Source organism: Emydura macquarii, unplaced genomic scaffold (assembly GCF_026122565.2).
Source record: "Emydura macquarii macquarii isolate MOO-44397 ecotype Brisbane River unplaced genomic scaffold, CSIRO-AGI_Emac_v2 contig_915, whole genome shotgun sequence".
Lineage (NCBI taxonomy): Eukaryota > Metazoa > Chordata > Testudines > Chelidae > Emydura > Emydura macquarii.
Genome location: NW_027131052.1, coordinates 1,594,621 through 1,609,703, shown reverse-complemented (window position 1 = coordinate 1,609,703; position 15,083 = coordinate 1,594,621). Strand labels below are relative to the sequence as shown.

Here is a 15,083-nt window from a genome sequence, read left to right as displayed (position 1 = left end):
ACAAAAATGATGAGGGGGCTGGAGCAAAAGACCTATGAGGAGAGGCTGAGGGAACTAGGCTTGGTGAGTCTGCAGAAGAGAAGAGCGAGGGGGGATTTGATAGCAGCCTTTAACTACCTGACAGGGGGTTCCAGGGAGGATCGAGCGAGGCTGTTCTCAGTGGTGGCAGGTGACAGAACAAGGAGCAATGGTCTCAAGTTGCAGTGGGGGAGGTCTAGGTTGGACATTAGAAAAAACTTTTTCACCTGGAGGGTGGTGAAGCACTGGAATGGGTTACCTAGGGAGGTGATGGAATCTCCATCCTTAGAAGTTCTTAAGGTGTGGCTTGACAAAGCCCTGGCTGGGATGATTTAATTGGGGTTGGTCCTGCTTTGAGCAGGGGGTTGGACTAGATGTGACCTCCTGAGGTCTATATTCTATTCATTGATATTTCTTCTTCTTTTTTTCTTTATCTTTAATAAAACATTAGGAGGATGTTTAATGATGTTTTTGCCATGGTACTAAGAAGGCTGAGATTTCTGTATACCAAACCCCAGACCTTGTTTAACACTGTTTAATGTTGGACAGTGACTGGGTTACGTTAATACTTTTGGCCCATTTATTCCATCTAAATTAATACAAGAGGTGCACTGGAAAGACCGAGAAGGTGTGTGAGCTTAGGCTGTTTAGTACTGTGATAACTTCATCCTCTTCTCCTCCAGTGTAATATTGTGGTTGAGAAGGCATTACTGGGTTAGTATGTGTGGGCTTTGCAGAACAAGTGGGCCTCTAAGTAGGATTTGTAGCAGAAGTGACTGGAAGGGCATTCCACTTGTGTGACAGCATGAAAGATACATCAAGAGGGAGTGGGTCACTGGCAGAGTGAAAAGACTGAAGAGGGACGAAATAATCAGAGAAGAACCAGGAGGCAGAGTTATCCATGGCACTGACAATCAGAGGCAGAATCATTTAATAATAAAGACAGTTTTTAATCAGCTGCATTTTGGATGTCCTGAAGAGGAATGATTAAGTGTATCAGCCTGGGCAGAGAGGAGGGGGAGGTCCAGTAGTCAGAGTGGGAGGTCACCAGTGAGAGGGAGGTAAAAATTTTTAAGCCATCAGAATGGAATGGAATGACCAGAATTTCAAAATGTTGTGGAGCAAAAGTGGTATGAGTTGTTGGGAACCTGCCTTTAAAATTGAAGAGAGCTTCCAATCTACAACGATCTGTGACTTAGGAGACAGGTTCAATCCAATATAGACCATGTTTCATACATATATCAGATAGGCATTTGATTAACAATTAGAACATTTTAAATTTGATCATGACTTGATAAACGTCAGCTGTCTCTGTCTGCCCCCCAACCTTGCCATCCTTCATCGGCTGATTCCAATAGTCATCTTACGGCAGATGGGATGATTGTGACCATCAAGTCCAACTTCCTGCATAATCTCACCCAGCAATTTTTGCATCACGCCCATCATTTATGGTTGAGCTAGAGCACTTCTTCTGTAGATATCGAAGCAAGGTGAGTCTTGATGGAGAAGAGGGTAGTGGTCATACAGATCCGTTCAGGGAAGAACATGCAGGGGATGGCATAGGAGGAGGCGTGGAGATGTGAGGGAAGCTGATAAATGGCTGAATGAGGCTAGTAGCAACATGAGACACAAGAGCAGACAGGTAAGGCAGAGCAGTTGTGAAGGACCTTGAAGGTCAGGACAAGAAGATTAAACTTGATTCAGTAAAACAGACAACAAAACGAGGGATTCAAAGACAGGGACAATGTGGTCAGAAAGACCAGCAAGGAAGATGATCTTAGCATCTGCATTCTGAACAGGCTTGTGGGCAAAGGGAGAAGCCAAAGATGGCAGTTAGGTGCTGGGCTTCAATGACAAGGAGGAGGATTCTGTGGTCACCAGTGATAGAATGGGGGAATGGGAGCCGTTTGGAGGGGCAACAAGGAGTCAGGGCTGGCCATGGTAAGTGTAAACGGATGACAAGACAACGAGGAGGCAATGGCAGAGACAAACAGATGTGGGATTTGATGAAGAGAGGAGGATCACCAAGCACAGAGTGTGGCTCAAACCATGTGAGTCGATGAGAACGCCCAGAGAAAGGATGTAAACAGAGTGGCCAAGGAAGGGAGCAGTGGAGAAGAGCAGGGTGAAGACACTATCAGAGGCAGGACAACACACAATGGCCATGCCTTAGTCTGCCACAGTAGATTTATATGTGGCTACAAAACAGAAAACAAAGTAACTATTAGCAGCACTCTTCCAGGCTGGAAAGACATGAGCCAGGTGGGGCAGCTTCACAGGGAACACAGAGGAGGTAGAGGTCACTGAGAGAATGTAGCACAAGCAGGGATTTCCCCGATTGCTGGGTGAAACCTCCCAAGAAGTTTTGCTGCCTACTGCAGAACCTCGCTACACTGGGCTAATACCACAGTGCACTTTTCATTTCTGTAGCTTCTACTGCAGAATATTTGTGGTAACTAATGGGAATTTAAGAACAATTATTCTGCAAGTTCCACTCTAAGTCATTCTGTCTAGCAAGTTGTCAAATGAGCAGCCAAAAGCACAGGAAATAGGACAATCCCACTGCAGTGCCTAAAACTTGCATGGGAAAGCTAGCTGTCAGTTTCCATTTATTTTTTGATTGCAGTTTGGAGGTTTTGATGACTGAAGCGTCCCAGGATTTAAAATGCTGTGTGGTCAAGCTCTCCACTTCTACTAGCACGTAAACAGCATTACTGATGTGCACTGGAAAACTACTTGAGACAGTTCTACAAAGCGATCACCATGTAAGGCTTTCCCTGAAGTGCTGTTCACATTGTATGGACTAGGAACAAAACGTTAGCAATCAGAGGCCAAGAGCATACAGTGGTGAGAAATCCCAACACTCTCTTACCTTCCATGGCATATTTCATGTCCTGGGCAAAAAGATTCCACATGACTTCAGCACTGACCTTCCCAACAGTGAGCTCCTGAGGAAACCTACATGGGAAATACAGAGAAGGCTTTAATAGTTTAGGAATAAGGGGCATTTTCATTCAGCTCTGAGCTAAACTATACACTGAAAGGTTCAACACAACAGAAATTTCCTTCATCCTGGGAAGATAAAAGGCAGATATCTGGAAAGTGCCAACTGGACTCTATTCTGTAGATTAAACAGACTGAAAATATCCCTGGCTATTGTGATTATGTTTTTAATCTATAAAACTAGCTAGTGCAGGGCTGTTCTCTAAAAGTAGCTACATACTGTAATTCTTCAGTCTGACCTCAAAATGTTTATCCCTCGTGTACATTTTTTCTTTTCCACTTTACAAAACTCTGTCCCGTGTCACTGTTGGGATTACTGTACAACACTGCCAACAGGTGAACACTAATCAGGTATACCGGCAATGTTGAGAGCTAAAACCCCAAATGCGTAATCTGCCCCTTCATCCACAGGAGACATGGTGGGTTGCTGGAGACATTTGAATGAAGAGTATTTGACTCCTTACCCCACAATGGAGTAGAACTGAGTATCTTTGCCATTAACTAAGCCATCCCCACCCACTGAACTCTCTCATGACACACCTAAATCATAGCACAAAGTGCTGTCACCACAGGACCAAATGTGAGTGTTAGAAAAGCGCATCCCAGAAAACTGTACAAGAAAAAACAACTCTCACCCCATTTTCAGGTGTCTCACTGAGTTCAGGATTGTAATAATCAAGGTGTATGGGTTCGAACTCCATCAAAACTGAACCTTTTGAAACTCTTCCATCCCAATCAAAAAGAATTATTTATATAGACAAATAAGACAGAAAGACAGACAGACAAGATAAGTATTCTCTATAAATACACAAATGACAGAAAAGGTAGAAGGCAGTTTAACAAATAAAGCAGAACAGACAAAGAGTCTATTTCTAGCGGCAGCCATAAAGGACATGAAGGATTCTTACTGGTTCAGGACAGGGGTATATGAATTTTTATCCTCTTCTATAATGGAAACTATCAGAGTGATGAGTTTAGGCCAGAAATCCAGGTTCTTGATGCTGGGGCCTTGTTCCTCAGGAGGAAGATCCTGATTTTTGTTCTGGAAAGGAAGTCAGGAGAAACTAAATATTGAGTTTAAACAAAGATGATTTCTTATCAGGCCTGAGGTTTCCAGTGATACGCTGTATCCCTTTGCCACTTTCTTCTGAAAGATCCATAATTATGGCTGTCTTGACAAGCTCCCTGATCCAATACACAAATATCACAAAATGCAGACCATGCTGCTAAAAGACAAGCCTGGCACACTCCTAGCATTAAAATGGCCACTTCTTTATTCTTTACTGCACTGGGACCAAGGACACATTTATGGATATCTGATGATGTGCTCTCTTGCCTAGACTATTTCTAACCAGACTACTGATATTTACGAATATATCCATAATGACAAGCAATGCATCTCTTCACACCATCTGCACATTACCAAACAGCAGACATTGCAAATGGAACAATTTGGATCTATGTAGTTATAGTGTAGAGCTGCACCAACCACCATGCATGATATGCAAGTGTTAAACTAGATTCAGTAAAACAAGGTAGAACTCTGCGCCTGGACAGTCCTGCAATTTAAACCCTATTTCCTCCGTTAGCTTAGTATGCGTTCTAGTTAGCTGGTGCTGAATGAACATTACAGCAAATCTACTCTTTTAATAGCCTGCTCTAATCATGGAATAAAACATTTGTGGCTTTCGAAAATGATCTCTAAAGCAATAAGTGACAGTAAAACAATTATCCTCTTTCATTCACCACAATCAGTGCTTGTTAGGGATGGTAGTATAACGTAGATTTGTATAAATATTAAGGCCTGTCTAGAGAATTTTGGTCCTGCTTGCCTGCTTGAAAGCTGAGTTTTTTTGGGATGCATCTGTAAACAAAGAACTGAACAAAGACACGATGTTACTTTTGCCTATCCACAACCAGATGGGTTTTCTTTATTACTGTGAAAAGAGATCAGGGCTATAGCTAAAACGTTTCAAAGTGCAGTGGGGGGTTGATATAGGAATGTGCAAATGAAAGATAGCTCTGATTCCTCACCAAGACTCGCTAAAGCAAGGTCAAGCAACCAGCTGGGAGGTGCAAGTGAGGCAAACGGAGGGGTGGGAAAAACACTAAAGGGCCATAAAAGTGACCATGGCCAGAATATAACCTCTCTCCCTATCCCTCCCATGAGGTACAAAACAGGTGGTATCAAAGCCCCCAGACTCAGACCCTCCAAAATGGAATATGACCATACATTGTAAGGGATAGTACCACAGGCAGGCACTACAGATATAATGAAGACTACCAAGAAGCAGGAGAAGGAGAGGGAGCTCTATGGGCATACAGAGCTATAGCTGGGGGAAGGAAGCTCTACAGGTGTGAGGAGCTGTGGTTTTATGCTTGCTTGTTTACCACCAATAAACTCATTGCACTGCATGCACTTTGGACTCTGGCCTTCTGCTTTCTGTCTGCAAACATGTCTTGGAACGGAGAGAGATGGGGCAGGGAGCCTTAACAATGCTCATCAATTGGCTACAACTAATGCACAGTCAGAAGATGACAGGCCACAAAACTGAGTACATGTTGGTTTATCTTCAGTTACTCACTACATTATCTCAAGCCAATCAGCAGCCTTAATTTTTGCACATCCATTCACTACTCACGGGATCTGTCTGGTACTCGCGACTATACAGTTCATGACAATTGTTGAAGATGTATTCATAGGTTGAGTTGAGACAGGCCTTCACACAGTCCTTTACTACTTGACTGGCTCGAGGTGGGCTCTGTAGTTCTTGAACCTGGCAGAAAGCAGGAATAAAGTTAAGGAGATACTGCTCATCCATCATGAGAAGAGGAGGAGAGGGAGAGGGCATTAACCCAAGGGTTGGGAGAGACCAGTTCAATTCCCTGTGCTGCCACAGTGACCTGTACATCTGAACAAGTCACTTAGTGTCTCTAGGCCGCAATTCATCAACTGCAAACCAGGATAACAGCATTGCCCTACCACACTAGGATGTTGTGAGCATAAAAAACATTGAAGATTTGAGGCACTCAGATCTTACAGTAACAGGGGCCAGATAAGGAGGTAAAATAGAGAGCTAAATCTATAAATAAAAGTTAGAAGTGAAGCCACATAGTACTGTTATCTGAGGTTCAAGGGAAATCATGAAATCAGGATGCAAACATCAAAGTCTTTCCCATTGCAAAAGACAGTCCAGAGGAAGACTCCATCAGAGCTCACAACATCTGATCAGCCAAGACTTCCCAGAATGTCACATGTTATTTTTTTAAATCCACAATGGTGTTTTTTATATTCAGGAATTTACTTTCACGTCTTTGGTAACAATTTTAAAATATGGATTAGAGCCATTAATAACAGTGTGAACATTAATAATACCCTTAATAACACATCTGCACATCTTTTCCCCTCCTTACCTCATTCTTTTTGCTTCATACTTATTATTCTACCTCACACTCTCGATGCACTTCTATTCTAAAAGGCTTTGCATGCATCAGAAATGTGATAAGACCATGTTCTGGAACAAATTTGGTTTCATATTCGTTCTTGATTTTTTTTTTTTTTAATTTCTCACCATTCTAAGTAGAAAGCACATTTTGGGAACAACTAACATTTTACATAAATATTGCACAGATTATGAGGACTTTCAAAACGCAGCAAACATTATTATAAGACATTTATATAGCGTAGTTTATCTTGCGCTTTTCATAACAAAGATAAAAAAATACTCCTTGCCTGAACAACTTACAGTCAGACTTGACATTTTGAAATTCCAGGAATGAAAAACTCATTTTGATTAAAAAATAAGGTGAAGGTTGCTAAATGACAACAGCATACTCTATCCATTGCATAATCTCCAGACAAAGCACTTAAAAAGAAAGCAATGAATAGTTAAGGATATCAAATCTTACACTGCCCTCGTAAAAAAAATATAAGCACAAAATGGCACATTTCATTATTGCACAGCAACGTTAGCTATGAGCCATGGCTCTTTATTAATAAATTATTTGGGGTAAAAGAAAATATATACTGAAATCAAGTTAAGAGATGCACTTAAATGAGAAATATCATTGCTTAATATATTTATCAGACAATAGAAGTTTTGGTACAGACAACTGTTTATTGATAAGGCTGGAAATGTAGTATGATAGGAAAAGTTTATAACATTATGTAATTTTACCATTTAACAACAGACTACCTTGGTGCAGACACAAATTGTACATGTCTTTGTCAGAAGGATTTTGTGATTACTGATGACGAACGGTATTTATTTTGCAGCAAAGTGAAAGGCTTTCAGTTGTGCTATACTGATACGAATGTTTATGTTTATGATGTGGGCAGCATAAGATTGCGTTGTCTGTTACTAGTCATTTCCTTGCTGCTGAGTGTTTGGCTTTGAGAATGATGGATTAGTTCTTCATTGTAATAAGCAGGCTTCTCTCTCAATAGAATAAGACAACTACACTCACATACTGAAATATTATTGCTGTAATGGATCCTTACCTTCATTCTAAAAAAGGTGATGCTGGTCAGCAAGTCCACTGTGGATTTCAAGTCCTGTAACCGTTCAGGGCTGCTTGCTGGGAAATTGTTCTGTTGGCATAAAAGTGAAACCACATCTGAAAGAGCAATCAGACAGCCACACAAGATTTCAAGCCCATTCAAACTAAAGATGTTAAAAACCCTTAGAAATGTATACAACTCCGGAGCATCTATCACTCAAAACAATGCTCAGTAAATAAAAGTCTTCACACTGAACAAGCGAAGACCTCTCCACTACAAGAGATCATCTGTTTAATTAAGAAGTTCTTCAGGTGAATTTAATGTTCATGAAAGGCGGCAGATAGTCAGAAGAACAGCCATACTGAGTCAGACCAATGGTCCATTTAGCCCAGCTTTCTGACTTCCAACAGTGGCTGGTGCCAGATGCTTTACAGGGACTGAACAGAACAAGACAATTATTGCACGATCCATCCCATCATCCAGTCGCAGCTTCTGGCAGTCAGGGGCTCAGGGGCACCCAGAGTGTCCCTGACCACATTGGCTAATAGCCATTGTTGGACCTGTCCTCCATGAACTTATCTAGTTCTTTTTTGAACCCAGTCATTGCTTTGGCCTTCACAACATGCCCTGGTAATGAGTTCCATAGGTGGACTGTGCATTGTGCAAAGTACTACTTTCTCATGTTTGCTTTCAACCTGCTGCACCCCAATTTCATTGGGGGATCACTGGTCTTGTGTTATGTGAAGGGAGTGTTGTGTGTGTAACACTTTCTTATTCACTTTCTCCACACTACTCATCATTTTATAGATCACTGTCATACCCCCCTCTTGGTCATCTCTTTTCTAAGATGAACTCTCCCAGTCTTTTGAATCTCTCCTCTTCTGAAAGCTGTTCCAGAGCTTAATCATTTTTGTTAACCTCTTCTGTACTTTTTTCAATTCTAATATATGGTTTTTGAGATGGGGCAACCAGAACTGCATGCAGTACTCAAGATGTGGGCGTACCATAGACTTTCTGACTTATTAGCTATCCCTTTACAAATGGTTCTTAACATCCTCAGCTTTTTTGACTGCTGCTGCACATTGAGCAGATGTTTTCAGAAACTATCCACGACGACCCCAGATCTCTCGAGTGGTAACAGCTAATTTAATCCCCCTCATTTTGTATATAGAGTTGGGATTATATTCACCATTGTATATTAACTTTGCATTTATCAACATTGAATTTCATCTGCCATTTTCTTGCCCAGTCACCCAGTTATGTGAGATCCCTTTGTAACTCTTCGCAGTCTGCTTTAGACTTAACTATCTTGAGTAGTTTTGTATCACTTGCCAACTTTGTCACTTCACTATTTCCCCCCCTTTTCCAAATAATTGATGAATATGTTGAACAGCACTGGTCTCAGTTCAGACCCCTGGGCAACGCCACTATTTACCTCTCTCCATTCTGAAAACCGACCATTTATTCCTACTCTTTGTTTCCTATCTTTTAATCAGTTACTGATCCAGGAGAGGAAGTTCCCTCTTACCCCATGACCGCTTACTTTGCTTAAGAGCCTTTGGTGAGGGACCTTGTCAAAGGCTTTCTGAAAGTCCAAGTACACTATATACCCCGGAATCATCCTTGTCCACATGTTTATTGACCCCCTCAAAGAATTTTAATATATTGGTGAGGCATGATTTCCCTTTACAAAAAACATGTTGACTCTTCCCCAATAAATCATGTTCATCAATGTGTCTGATAATTCTCCTCTTTACTAAAATTTCAACCAAGGATCACCTCTTGAGCCTTTTTAAAAAATTGGTGTTACATTAGCAATCCTCTGGTAATCTGGTACAGAGGCTGATTTAAGCAATGGGTACTACAGTTAGTAGTTACCCTTTTGAAGTTCAATGCTATTGTGGTTGGTTTCTTTGGTATTTCCCCCTCCCAACAAGAATGTTAAACATTATTACAGTATGGTCACTATTACCAAGCAGTTCAGCTATATTCACCTCCTGGATCAGATCCTGTGCTCCACTTAGAATTCTTGATTTTGTCCTTTCTCCCCTTGTGGGTTCCAGGACTAGCTGCTCCAAGAAGCAGTCATTAATGGTGTATAGAAATTTTACCTCTGCATTCTGTCCTGCGGTGACGTCTTCCCAGTCAATATGGGGATAGTTGAAATCTCCCATTATTATTGGGTTTTCTGATTTTGTGGTCTCTCTAGTCGCCATGAGCATTTCAGAATCAACATTACTATCCTGGTCACATGGTCAGTAGTATATTCCTGCTGCTATACTCAATATTCACACATGAGTTTATGATACAGTGAATCATTTACAATTTTTACTATGCTGGACTCTAGTTTCTTTCACATACAGTGCCACACCCCCACCGGCATGACCTATTCTGTCCATAGGTGCTGGTACTAGGGATGCAGCTGCACTCCCTGGCTTGAAGTGATTTCCATCATATACAATGTTTACAGTTTGGTTCAATGTTTCTCAGCACCCCCACACCCCCACGCAAATTATTGCACCATCCTGACTTTGTCATTCCTATGTATTTTGTACCCTGGTATTACAGTGTCCAATTGATTATCATCAGTCCACCAAGTTTCTGTGATGCCTGTTATATCAATATCTTGATTTAATATCAGGCTCTCAAGATCACTCATCTTAGTATTTAGATTTCCTGCATTTGTATAGAAGCACTTACAAACTTTGTCAATATTTAGTTCTCTGCTTTCATGTGATGTAATTGATTGGGACTCTCTTTCATTTGATTGTTTCTCTTCAGTTCCCACCTGTATTTTATCAACTTTTATCCTCCCCTATTTACTAGGAAATAGAGAATCACCTTTAATAAATCCTCTCCTATAGGATGTGTCTATCTGAACAGTGTGCTCCTCCGCACCTGTCAGCTTTCCTCCCAGCCCTTAGTTTAAAAACTCCTCTACAGCCTTTTTAATTTTACATGCCAGCAGTCCATTTCCATTTCAGGCAAGAAGGCCTTTTTTTAACCAGAGAACAAGTACAGTGTAAGTAGCAACAGAGCTTTACCCTAACAGTATGCCTAGGTTCTGAGCAAGAGCCTGACTTTGAGCCAACACCTTGAGAGGGTTTTTCATTTTCCACAACTCAGTTTTTGGTCTCTCTTCTGAGATGACCAATAAGGGTGCCAAGTGTCATGAGTTCTGTGATTTCCATTGAGACATAGGCTGGACCAGTGATGGAGAAAGGAAAATTCTGAATCCCATTAATAATCCTCTCATATAGCCAGTCTCCTGTAAGAGGTCCGCTACCAAGATTAATAGATTCTAAAGCCAAAGGGACCATTGTGATAATCTAGTCTAACCTTCTGCACAACACAGGCCATAGGACTTCCCTGAGCTAATTCCTGTTTGAACTACAGCAAATCTTTTATGAAAACCGTCATGCGGGCTGGCTTGAGTGGGGGGGCATTTAGTATATTGGGTGACATCAGTATGGCAGAATCATAATAATCCATGTGGGATATGCCATGTCAGGTACTGTTAGGAAGGTTGTAATGTGCTAAGTAAGATAATAATACTTATGTTCATGTGTGATATTTGAAATGGAAGTTATAGATGTATTTGAGATATCTGTATTTCAAATTGTTCCGCCTGGGTAACACCCCAGATAGGAAGACTGCAGAACAATGGCCTGCATAATGGCCCATTAAGGCATTCCCAGGTGCAAGGGGCCCTGAGGGAGAGGCCAGCATCACCACTGAGTCACCAGAACCTGCTGACGTGACTCTGGACTCCATGGCAGGCAGCCTACCTGATGAAGCATCAGGAATGTCCCATGTGACTATGGACCCCAGGCACACCGGAGGAGTCACCAGGATTGGCCCATGTGACTATGGACTCCATTTTGGGACTTGTGACTGCCCACAGGCTGCATGACCGGAGGAGGGGGTTTATAAGATCAAGTCAGAGAAACCATCTTGTCTTTGCTCCTGTCCAGTCTGCAGACACACACCGATCTCTGGACCAATTCATCTTGCAACTGAACCGAAGGACTCAGACCCATCCAGGTACTGGATGTGAACCAAAGAGAACTACACAAGCCTGCCACTCCATATTTCTTCCAGAAACCTGAAGTATATGGACTTTTAATCATTTGTATATCTGTGATTTACTTTAACCCTTTAACATTTCTCTCATCGTTTCTTTCTTTCTTTTTACAATAAACCTCTAGTTTAGATACTAAAGGATTGGCTGCCAGCGTGGTATTTTAGGTAAGATCCAAACTTATATTGATCTGGTGCTGTGGCTGACCTCTTGGGGTCAGAGGAAACCTTTTCGGCAAAGAGCAGAGAGTTTAAGTAACTGGTCTCTCTGTTGGACCTAGTGCTGATTTGGGAGCCTGGAGCTGAAATGCAGTAAAGGGGGCTGTGGGCATTTGTGGACTGGCTTCTTGATATCCAGTGTGGGGTAATCAGAAGCAGTTCATGGCTGGTTGGGAAGCCGGGTTTCAGTGTCACCCACCAGCATGGGGAGAATCTGCTCTCCTTTTGCAGCCTGCCCTGACCTTGGCATTATCAGTTGGCAATCCTGGGCACAGGTTGTATCACAAAAACATCCAATCATGCTTTGAAAATTGCCAGTTATGGAGAATCTACCACAACCTTTGGTCAGTTGTTCCAATGATTATTTAATTAATGATTAATTACCCTCACTATTAAAAAGTGCACCTTATTTCCAGTCTGAATTGGTCTTGCTTCAACTTCAAGCCATTGGCGCATGTTATACCTTTCTCTGCTAGACTGAAGAGCTCATTATCAAATTTTTGTTTCCCACATACTTATAGACCAAACACGAATGGAACGAAGGGAAAGTCCTTGAGATTTAAGGGAAAGTAAATATTCTAGAATGCTGGGAACATCCAGTCTCTGGGGTTGATACAGAATATTGTTGACTTGTTGTCCGACTGTACTTGCACGTGTCTTACTGCTTTGTATGGTAGGAAACTTTCACAAGATCTGCAGATAGCTGATAGTCCCAGAACATTAATAAGTATCTTGGACTCCCAAAGAGTCCATGCAGCCTGTGCTGTATATTTGTCCAGGTGAGCGCCCCGGCCCAACAGGGAGGCATCTGAAGTTAGTACCTTCTCTGGAGGAAGTGGAATGAAAGGGACTCCCATACACACATGGTAGTGGCTTTCCCATCAGCTTAGTGAACTTGGACTCTGAGGAATGGATACTCGTTCTTCTATGCTCTCTCTTTTTGGTAGGTATGTTGTCTTGAGCCGGGCTTGGAAGGCTTGAAGTGGAAGTTTTGTGAACAGTGTTACATGAGCGCTGGCAGCCATATCCCCTAAGAGTGAGACATTCCCAAACTGATGTTTATGTACTCGCCCAAAGCTACATGACTAGTGCTCTTGCTGTGATGGAGTTTAGTGTTGTGCCAATAAACTCTATTGACTGTGTGGGAACTAAGAGAAATGTCTCTTCACTTATGGAGATGCCTAGCAGCTTGAGGAGAGCCTCTGTTGCTGATTGGACCCTTTGGAGAGATCACACCATGGAGATATGGGGGGAAAAAAAATCAAAATTCCCTTGCAGTGGAGGTGAACTGCAACAAGTGCCGTCACTTTGTGAAATCCCTAGGGGCTGTGATCAGTGCAAAGGGAAGAACCTTTTTCTGGTAGTGGTCCGAATTGAAGGTGAACCTGAGAGATTTCCTATATGCAGGGTGATATCTATGTGGAAGAAGGCACCCTTCATGTCAAGAACTGTGAATGAGTTTCCCTTGTTCAATGATAGGATTACTGCTGACAAAGTTACCATTCAGATGCAGACACTGAGTTGCCACAGATATAAGACGGGTCTCCACTGCCCCTTTTTGGGGGGGGACCAGGATATATTTTGAATAGAACCCTTTTCCTTGGTACTGGGGAGAAACAGGCTTTATGGCACCCAGTTGCAGACGGGAGTCTATTTCCTAAGAGAACATCTCTTCATGACCATGATCCCTGAAGAGGGATAACGAGGGGAAAGAGAGAAAGAGAAATTCTATTGTGTATTCTGTATGGATGATAACATGCACCCTCTCTTGGTTGTGATGCTTTGCCAGGTGTTGAAGAAATGGGCTAAATGTCCCCAAATGGGGTAAGGCAAGGCAAACTTAGCAGGAGAGCTGGTTCACAGCTCTTGACAGACCCGTCAAAATTGTTTCCTTGTTCAGTGCTGGGTTTGGGAGGTCAAAGCAGGGGAAACAGTCTACCTAAATCTTTGTAGCCTCTGATGCTTCCTTGGGGTTCTGTGATGGACAAATGTCTGTGCAGTTATTCTTTGTTTAGAAGGTTGTAGCTTATGGAACTTCCTCTTGGGTGCCGGTGTAAAAATCCCAAGAAAATGGAGAGCTGCCCAAGAATCCTTTAATGAATGAAGGGACTCGTCTGTCCTTTCACTATAAAGATTGCTCCCTTCAAAGGCTAAATCCTCAATAGTAGATTGATCATCTGCGTTCTTGAGAGAGGTCCAAAGCATGATGCTCTCATCACAACTACTGAAGTGGCCATTGACTAGGAGGCCATTTCAGCTGTGTTGAGAGAAGTCTGTAGTGATAATCTCACAATCAGCGCTTCCTCAGTGAACACTTCAAACTGTCCCTTGAGCTCTTTTGGGAGCTTATCTGAAAAGTCTGTGAATATATTGCAGTTCACAAAGATGTACTGACCATTTGCTATCCTGAATTGTAGGCTGGTGGAAGAAAAGATCTTTCTATCCAGTCCAAGCACTTAGCTTCCTTATTGGAAAGACGAGATTTCAACTGGTGCTGTATACTTTGCTCTGATGCTGCCTGGACTACCTGTGAGTTAGGCATTGGATGAGTGAATAAAAATTCCATCCCTTTGGCTGGCACTGAGAATTTTTTCTCTGCCCATGTGGCTGATATGAACCACCTTTGCTGGTTCCATGAGCACTTTGTTAATAGGCAGTGCTACTTTATTGGGTCCCATGCTGTGATATATCTAAAAGTTCATGGGGTGCTTCTTGCACCTCCTTCCAAAGGGATTGGAACATTTCCACAATTTCCTTTAGCTGGTCTTCACATTGCTTGACATCAGCAGAAGGTGAAGAGGAGGTGCGTGTGACTGCCTCATCTGGGGACGATAATGAGAATCCTGACTGAACCAGAAGTTCCGGAGGTGGCTCCGGATCCTTCTCTATCATCTCATGAGGAGAATCTGCTTCCTCTATCTGAGGGGAATAATGCTTGAGTCCCATCCACAGCAAATGATTCAGAGTGACGCATATACGGACCCCATAGGACCAATAAGATCGGTCAAACGGTGGTTGCAGTGCACCCCAAGGCATGGGGTACTAAAGTTAATGTGGAGGATGATCCATTCTGTATGGCTTTTATGGGGCCCATGAGACTCTTGATAGTGTTGAGCTGGTGCGTTTTTGTGGGGGATGGGATTCCCTTTCACACATCAATGCCATCAAAGGAGAAGGTAGGATTTTTTTTCTATGGGCAGTGCCAATAGACTCAGATGCTTGGCCGCCTCTCTGGTAATTGATGGTATTGGGGAGCGGGTGT

At 42.4% G+C, this 15,083-nt stretch overlaps 1 protein-coding gene across 4 annotated transcripts in view; it reads right to left on the bottom strand.

The window, feature by feature from the left end:
* Positions 1-15,083, bottom strand: part of UNC13B (unc-13 homolog B) — a 410,138-nt gene that overhangs the window by 75,560 nt on the left and 319,495 nt on the right. For all 4 annotated transcript variants that reach the window (XM_067543563.1, XM_067543564.1, XM_067543562.1 and 1 more), the window contains 4 exons: positions 7,523-7,612; positions 5,664-5,798; positions 3,930-4,063; positions 2,891-2,976 (listed from right to left, as the gene is read on the bottom strand). In XM_067543563.1, coding sequence (XP_067399664.1) covers positions 2,891-2,976; positions 3,930-4,063; positions 5,664-5,798; positions 7,523-7,612 — 445 coding nt within the window. The remainder of the gene's footprint in view (positions 1-2,890; positions 2,977-3,929; positions 4,064-5,663; positions 5,799-7,522; positions 7,613-15,083) is intronic.